Source organism: Ananas comosus, linkage group 18 (assembly GCF_001540865.1).
Source record: "Ananas comosus cultivar F153 linkage group 18, ASM154086v1, whole genome shotgun sequence".
NCBI classification, from domain to species: Eukaryota; Viridiplantae; Streptophyta; class Magnoliopsida; order Poales; family Bromeliaceae; genus Ananas; species Ananas comosus.
In genome coordinates, this window is record NC_033638.1 from 6,662,150 (window position 1) to 6,671,022 (window position 8,873).

An 8,873-nucleotide genomic window follows, 5' to 3' on the forward strand; every position below is an offset into this window, starting at 1 on the left:
CAAATAGTTTTAATATATATAAACTTATGTTTTTAGTAATTTTTATTATTTTTAAATTGAAAAAAAGAGATTATAGTATGAATTTGAATACAATAATTTAACTATTGTATTTAATTTAAAATACCAATATAACATTTCTGTGACAAAAAGAGGATTATACATGTAAATATAAATTTGTAAAATTTTTTTTTGAAAGGACTAAATGCAAAAAAAAAAAAAAAACAATGAATCGCGGAACGTAAAATTTCACGGAGACTCCTCAAACTTGATGTTATTATTATTAGTAGTGTCGTCAATATAGGTGGTAAATTTTACGAACAATAACTCTAAATAAAAAAAAAAAAAATGCATACATTTCAAAATAGAGTAAGTTGGGGAGTTTCCGTGAAATTTCACCGAGCCCGAATTAACTCCGGTTTTAAATATATTTATATATATTATTATTCGAGCGATACCGCGAAACACAACACACACATAGAGAGAGAGAGAGAGAGAGAGAGAGAGAGAGAGAGGGAGGAGAGAGAGAGCGCCATTGGAGGAGGAGGAGACGAAGCTCGAAAAGGATCCAATTCCATTGCTTCGAAAGGATTTGATCCCAAATTCCCCTTCGAATCCTCTCCCAGACCCTATTTTTCGCGTTCGTTTCGCACAAATCTACGCGGTGAAAGCCCTGTCTCCTTCCACCTCCATTTTCTCCGGCTTTTTCTCGAGATTTATCCTTTTTTTCCCGCAATTTGTGGTGATATTTTGATGGGATTGGAATCCTTGGAGCCGTAGGCGATCTCTTAGGGTTTAATTCAGCTCACTTTCGCATTTTTGGGGGATAATTTTGGGTTGGGGGAAGAGGTTGGGGGAGGGAGATTGCGCCATGGGCTTCGATGTGGGAGCTCACCTGGTGCGACTAGGGATCGTTTCGTCGACGTCGGATCACGCTTCGGTGGTGTCGATAAACATCTTCGTCGCGCTCCTGTGCTCGTGCATTGTGATCGGCCACCTCCTCGAGGAGAATCGATGGATGAACGAGTCGATCACCGCGCTCATCATCGTGAGTCTTTTTTTTGGTTTTTTTCCCCTCTACCGTAGTGATAAAAATCGGAGTTTTGGTGTTTATTTTGCTAGTTGGATTCAACATGGTGGTAATTAGATCCAATTGTTAACAGGGGTTGTGCACGGGGGTGGTGATTTTGCTCACAACCAAGGGGAAGAGCTCGCATATTCTCGTATTCAGTGAGGATCTCTTCTTTATTTACCTTCTCCCGCCGATTATATTCAATGCGGGGTGAGTTTTCTTCGCTTTTTTGGTGTTAAAAGTTCCCGTCTTTACAGTTGATTACCTTTTTTAGGTCTTTTTTGGAATAATATTGTTAAATGCATGTAGGATCTTTGTTTCATTCTAGATTCTGAGTTGGAATCATCCCCTCTTTAAAAAATTTGATATGAAAAGCAAAACTTTTAAACTTGAGCTTCAGTTAATGTAGTTGGTAATATTTGTGAGGAGGTGTTAGCTATCTATTAGGTAGGTCTCTTTACTTTTGTTTGTTCCTACTTCTGGAAAGAAACTTCTTTTTTATGGGATTCAGAACCGTTGATAACAAGTTAATTAAAAAAAAAAAAGTTGTGAAAAATTCTCTGACGAAGAGTATGGTTTTGCTCATCGAAGTCTTCATGATAATAAGATATAAAAAGTATACGAGATTCGAGAGTCCAGGACCATTTGGCATCTCGAGTTTTTCCCTTCCCAGTTGAGGATAAGCACACACATGTAGCAATGAAAAGTTTTTTGTTTTAGGATATTGCCGCAGTTTCTAGGTGGTCAAAGAGGACAAGAACAAAATTAGCCGCTTTGAGGAGTGTCTAAAATAGTAAAGAGGACAAGAACATTAAAATGGTATGGATACATCCAAGGAATGCAAACTGCATATAGTCAAGTAATATAACGGAGAAATAGTTTGGTAGTAAGCATGCATTTTTGTACTCAGCAACAAGATTATGTTTAGAAACGGCCGTTTGCAGGGATGCATCAGCAGTGGCATCACTTTCATCTTGACATATAGTGACAACTGTAAGGCTTGAAAGAATGGTTTCTTTTTTCTAAATTATTTTGTAGTAAAAATGCCGAAACTTCATTAGTATTCTAGAACATGGATGAAAATAATTTAGATCTTGTCATATGTATCACATAAGATAGAGTACTGGATCTTTCAGCCCAAGCTAATACATTATCTCTTGCCACCCTTCTTTCTTAATACTGTTTGTAATGCTTTATTTGCAATAAATTACATGTATAAATCCTATGGTAATAAACCATTTCAACTTAAGTTGCTTAATGTTTGGCTATCCAAGAGCAAATTTCTTCCATGCAATGGCTAGCCGTTCAATGTTGGATTTTAATTAATTTCACAATTTTCTTTGTCCCAGCTTTCAGGTAAAGAAGAAGCAATTCTTCCGCAATTTCATGACAATCATATTGTTCGGAGCTATTGGAACAATGATATCCTTTTTCATTATATCTCTTGGTAAGTTACATATTTTTGCAACATCATGCTCAAGTCAATATGAATCGTGAATACTAGAATGAATTTTAGGTGTATAATTACAATCTCATCACAGTCAAATAATAATAATAATAATAATAATAATAATAATTGCAGTTTTATTATTGAATGAATTTTATGTTGGCTTAAATGGGCCAGCGTCCTACTCTGTGGCGGGAGGCCAAGTGGGCCGAGTCACGTTCGAAATGGCGTGAGGCCGGATTGGGCCAAGTTATGTTCGAAGTGACGCAAGGCTGAGTGGGTCGAGTCACAATCGAGACCCATGGGCGCTGTATCTGTACGTTTTAAGTGAATTGGTTGCGCATTTCTAATAACTCGAGCTTTTAGGATTAATGGTTAGCATCAACGATCCGACAAGTGGTACAGAATCAAAGGTCACGGGTTCGATTTCCGTATGCTGCGAATGTGTGCAGGCGCTGGAGGGGGGATTGTTGGCTTAAATGAGCCGGTATCCTGCCCTGTGGCGGGAGGCCAAGTGGGCCGAGTTACGTTCGAAATGGCGTAAGGATGGGTTGGCCGAGTCATGTTCGAAGTGGCATAAGGCTGGGTGGGTTGAGTCACAATCGAGACCCGTGGGCGTTGTATTCGTACGTTTCTTTACCCAACTACAGTAGTTTCCCAGTTTCAGATTCATTAGGTAACACTCTTTGTAGCATTATTAATGTAAAATTCTGAAAATTGCACTCCTGTTTAAAGAGAACAGAGTATGATAGAAGTTCCAAATTTTTCGGAACCTGAGAAAGGCATTTGGCTCTATTTAAAATGGCCTCAATCATGGATATTGAATTTTCTGAAAAGGAAAATATAATGGAATGCTAAAATGTTTATATAAGGAAAAGAGTTATAAAGAGAGAAAAAAAGGGGGTAAATGGTAAACCGTGTTGACTGATTTTCAAAAATCTTTCAACAAGGAAACCGACGCAAGGAGTTATCCGACAGGAGTGAAAATAGGCTGGTTTTGTCTAGGTTACCTGATGATTAAAATATATGTTGGGAATCAGCCCGAAACAAAGTGTTTGAAGCTTTCAACCAAACTCAAGTTCAGGACTCAATTCTTTTGCTCAATGCTGATGACTAGGGTATGAAATTGTAGCATCTCAGTATTTGTTGAAACCAGCCTAAATGATGGATAGGTTTATAGGACCATTCCAAGGTATTCACAAACCAACTTGGAGCCAAATATTATTTATGTGTATAAGATGGTTTGGAAGCTCTTATGCTTTGCTGGATTTAGTAGTTGAGTCGAGTCAACACTAAATAGACTTTGTATATCTTTGCAAGCTAATACATTGTCAGAGTTGCTGCTCTTTCATCCGATGTATTGCATGATTCAAACTAAAGGATGTACAAAGCCACATAAATCTTTTAGCATTCATACTGTTGTTTGCATGGTTACTGATAATATTGCCCTTTTATTGTTTACTGCCTATTTCAACTTGCCTGACACTCATGCTAAATTTCAGGGGCCATTGAAATATTCAAAAGAATAGATGTTGGTTCCTTAGACGTTGGGGATTTTCTTGGTAAGCACTTTTCCAGAACCACATACTCCATTTCTCCACATCTTTTTTATCCAAATAATTGCACCTTGTTTTCACTATCTTTAAATTTAGGTCTTAATATCTGTTTGCATTTTATGGTTGCAGCAATTGGAGCAATCTTTTCTGCAACAGATTCTGTTTGTACCTTGCAGGTTCGTAAGTGCTTGTGAACTGTTCTTTTATGTCATTCTGAACTTGATCACACTCCTAACCTTTTCTTTTAAATCCCCCAAAATAGGTTCTTAATCAGGATGAGACACCTTTTCTTTATAGCTTGGTGTTTGGTGAGGGTGTTGTTAACGATGCCACGTCAGTCGTGCTTTTTAATGCACTCCAGGACTTCGATATTAATCATGTTGATGCAATCACCGTGTTGAAGTTTGTGGGCAACTTCTTTTATTTATTTCTCACAAGTACCTTCCTTGGAGTATTTGTAAGTTGACTAACTTATCTCACGAAGTCTCATTTTTCTACTTCTTTTTCTCTAATAAATGAACTAATGCTCTATTCTTTTCTATCTTTTTTATTCCTATCATATGCAGGCTGGATTGCTTTGTGCATACATAATTAAGAAATTGTATATCGGAAGGTTTGTTAAAGAAAGAACTTGACCTTTATCCAATTTACATACATCTTTTACTTGTAGAAAGCTTTTCTTCCCATTTGGTTGGAAATAATCGCAAAGCTCTAGTGCTAATTTATGTTTTTTTAGTTGTTTTATCTTAAATTATCCTTTTCTTAAAAAGTTTTAATGAGATTTAATTTCGAAAGTTCTTATCTAATTAATATTTCACAGTTAGGATATGGTTGAAAGATCTGTTTAATAAAATACTCAATGAGTAATCATTCAATTTCAGGCATTCGACAGACCGTGAAGTTGCGCTTATGATTCTTATGGCATACCTCTCATATATGCTGGCTGAAGTAAGTTTTATTTCTAATTACGTTCAGAAGTTAAAAGGATATTACTTTTCTAGTCGTAGTTTTTCATGTTCTAGCGTCATTGATTTTTATTTTTATTTTATTTTTTTATTTATTTATATATTTATTATCATTCTACAGCTGTTAGATTTGAGCGGCATTCTTACAGTATTCTTCTGTGGTATTGTTATGTCACATTACGCTTGGCACAATGTGACAGAGAGCTCAAGAATCACTACCAAGTATGTTATTTTTACTTGAAATGTTGTTAAAAGCATCTCATATTAAAATCAATTTGTCATAGTAAACATAGTTATAATGCTAATCTTTGTTGCCCTATTTGACTTTGCATTTATGCAGGCATGTTTTCGCAACCATGTCTTTTATAGCTGAGACCTTTCTCTTCCTTTATGTTGGGATGGATGCATTAGACATCGAAAAGTGGAAATTTACGAGTGACAGGTAAAAATCAAGATTTTGTCTAGGTGGTTAATTATTTATCCCACACGAGAGTGATTTATTTTTCAACATTTCCAAGATCCTTTTGAGTGTTGGTATGTTAACTCAGGACAAGAAAAAAATATTACGGATAACTGATATAGCTTAACTTAGACAAAAGAGGTCATAGCCTGAAATTATGGTTGATCATGTGTTACAAAATCGATGGCTTATTACTTCATTTTTGCTTTGGCGCCTTTCAGGTATTACCTCTTGAATGTTTTATTACAAGTGGGAAACTTTTGAGAGCCTTTCATAAAAATTCTTTATTTGGTGATATGGAAACAGATCCACTCATTTTTGAAAGCTCTTCACTTTCCAGTCATATGACTCATCTGTTGACTCATCTGTTAAGTATGATATGCATTTGAGTACTGATCATGGTGTATTTTACATTGTTATGGGATGAATATTGCAACTTGCACAGCCATTTATGTATTTTGGACTAGAAATATTTACAACTAAATTCATATAATTGTTTTCCGTTAAATCACTCTCGTCTCTCCTCTCTTTCTTCTCTCCCATTTAATAGGGTCTAATGTTTTGTATACATCTTATATCTTCTCGTTTTTCCTTGGCAGCCCCGGAAACTCAATTGGTGTGAGCTCAATTTTGCTGGGCTTGGTTTTGGTTGGAAGAGCAGCTTTTGTTTTCCCTCTCTCCTTTCTGTCCAACTTGACCAAAAGATCTCCTGAAGAGAAAATCAACTTCAGGAAGCAAGTGGGTGTTCGGTCCATAAGTTTTATTTTCTCTCAAAACTGCTTTTTATCAAGATCTCTAATGCAATTTGTCTGGCAGATTATAATATGGTGGGCCGGCCTTATGAGAGGTGCAGTGTCAATTGCGCTTGCTTACAATAAGGTTAGTTTAAGATTCGTTCTGCATACAAATTTTTTTACTAATCATGGTGCCACGCTTTCCCTTGTCATCATCATGGGCACTCATACAGCGAGCCAGGTGGTGGTCTTTTGGGTTTAGAATCTACTACTTTTGATACATACATTAGTGTTATTAATTTTGAAAATGTCATGTGGACCCCAAAAGAAAACACCTTTTCTTTGCCATTATAAAGGAGTACTTATTCATTGAATTGCGAAAATGTCATGTGGACCCCAAAAGAAAACACCTTTTCTTTGCCATTATAAAGGAGTACTTATTCATTGAGTTGCACATACCACGGGAGAACATAAGATAGAAGTTAAATGGGAGGATCAGCTGCAGGATTAAAGAAGAGCTTTCTAACCTATTTTGATATTTTCTACTTAAGAAATGGAGAAACTTGTGGATTGTAAAGAGTTATGAAGCCTTAATGAAGGAAAAGAGGAGACACACAGAGAAAATTGAAGAGATAATGGGTTTCTTGGCGAGGAAAACTGTCTAAATTCATTCATCTTTTCAAGAAACCATGCTACACAATGACTGGGAGTATCGTAGTTAGAATAGGATAATGATAGGTCATCTACATTTCCAAAACTTACGATAATTTTATCTTAAAGCAAATCACAGTTTGATGAATATGAAAGTCAACCGCGTTCATCGTCACTACATATCTTCCTGGAAACTTACGGATCGTGTAGACAACATCAAGAAACTGTGTTATGGCTGATATAAATCTGGAGTTATTTTCCCAGTTCAGAAATTGAAAGATGTCCAAGCAAAACCATTTGAAAGACTTTCTTTTTTTGTTTCTTTTTAACTGGGAAATTTCTTATATTTGGTGCACTTATCCTTCAGAAGGTGCTCTTTTACGACCATTTTTTCATCACGTTTTGTTGACTGATTTCACTCTTCGTTCAGAAATACCTAATCATTTTCTTCTTTTGATAATTGACATGCTGGTTTACACTTGCAGTTTACAAGATCAGGGCATACGCAACTGCGTGGCAATGCAATCATGATCACTAGTACGATTACAGTTGTTCTTTTTAGCACGATGGTAAGATATCTCATACCAGCAGATATTTCTTAGCAGTGAATATATGATTTGTTAACTTCGTTTCTGTTGCAAGGTTGCGTAACTCGCTATTTTTCTGTAAACACCAACATTGAAGTCCTATATGTCATGCTGACCTTTAGCAAGTAGCTAATGTAACAGGAAAAAAAAAAAAAGATTTCAAACTATTTAATCACTTAAAATGTTTGGAAAATTTGCATTTATACCACTCAAAAGACCTATAATTTCATAGATGCCCTCCGAAAGTCGATATCATAAATCCATTTTTTGTATGAGAAATACCCTCAATTATTTTAATTCCCCGTATAAATTAATTAGTTCCCTTTAGGAAAGAGCACCTTTGTAATAAATTCTGTTTACATTGGCATGCATCTGTGATTTTGCGGGGAAAATTTATAATTATCCTAACAATTTTAATGCTGCCGCCTTAGGTGTTTGGATTGTTGACAAAACCTCTGATAAGGCTTCTTTTGCCTGCCTCTTCACGGAACTGCGTGATCTCCGAGCCCACAACACCGAAGTCCCTCCTCTCCCCTCTCCTCGGCCCTGAGCAGGGCGGATGGGAAGCCGAAACCGGCGGCCATTCCATAACTCGGCCTTCCAGCCTGCGAATGCTCCTCACCAAGCCGAGTCGCACTGTCCACTACTACTGGCGCAAGTTCGACGACGCGTTCATGCGGCCAGTATTTGGCGGGCGGGGTTTCGTTCCGCATGTGCCAGGATCGCCCCATGAAGACACACTTAACGGGTGGCGATAAGCCACCGGAGAAACCGAAAAGAAAAGAACCAGAACAAAAAGAAGAGCATGGAAAGAAAACAAAATTCGGGTTTCTTAGATTCGGTTGCGGCTGCTTCTAATAGTGTTTAGGTAGTGCTTTTGTTGTAGCACAAGTTGTGGTTGGATTGTTGTTGTATCTTCTACCTCAGGATATGTAAATTATTTTTCTTTGTGTGTGAGCTTCTTGAGTGAGCTAACATATTTGTAAATTTTTGTAGCATTTAGCGCCGGATTTTTATCTCAATTACAAGCTTGTATGTCTTAGGGCCTTTTCAGTTGAATCTGTAATCTTTCTCAGAATATATATATATCAAGCATGAAATCACAAATAAATCAGAGGAAACTTTTGGGCCTTTTCTTCAGTGTGTGGTACTGTGGTTGTTTATTTAGTTTTGATTCAGGAAATGTGCATGTAGATCCTTGAGGTGGTGTTGATATGTTGTAGCAACTTTTATTGGGTACCATATTTTGGTGAACAGGGGAAAATGTACAGAAACCCCTCCAACTTTAGCTCTTTTGTAAACAGACTCTCGAACTTTTAATTTTGATAATTAGACTCCAAAAACTTTATCAAATAGTTCAAAGGAACCATCATTACGCGGTTGTTCTGGTACTATATATATATA

At 36.7% G+C, this 8,873-nt stretch overlaps 1 protein-coding gene across 1 annotated transcript; it reads left to right on the forward strand.

Annotated features, from left to right (window-relative positions):
* LOC109724348 (sodium/hydrogen exchanger 2) lies at window positions 463–8,609 on the forward strand. Its single transcript, XM_020253141.1, has 14 exons — window positions 463–1,045; window positions 1,161–1,279; window positions 2,419–2,516; window positions 4,019–4,078; window positions 4,202–4,248; window positions 4,335–4,529; window positions 4,639–4,685; window positions 4,954–5,020; window positions 5,159–5,259; window positions 5,378–5,479; window positions 6,097–6,235; window positions 6,314–6,376; window positions 7,368–7,451; window positions 7,901–8,609. The coding sequence occupies exons 1-14, from the start codon at window positions 869–871 to the stop codon at window positions 8,225–8,227; spliced, it is 1,626 nt and encodes a 541-aa protein (XP_020108730.1). The 5' UTR covers window positions 463–868; the 3' UTR covers window positions 8,228–8,609.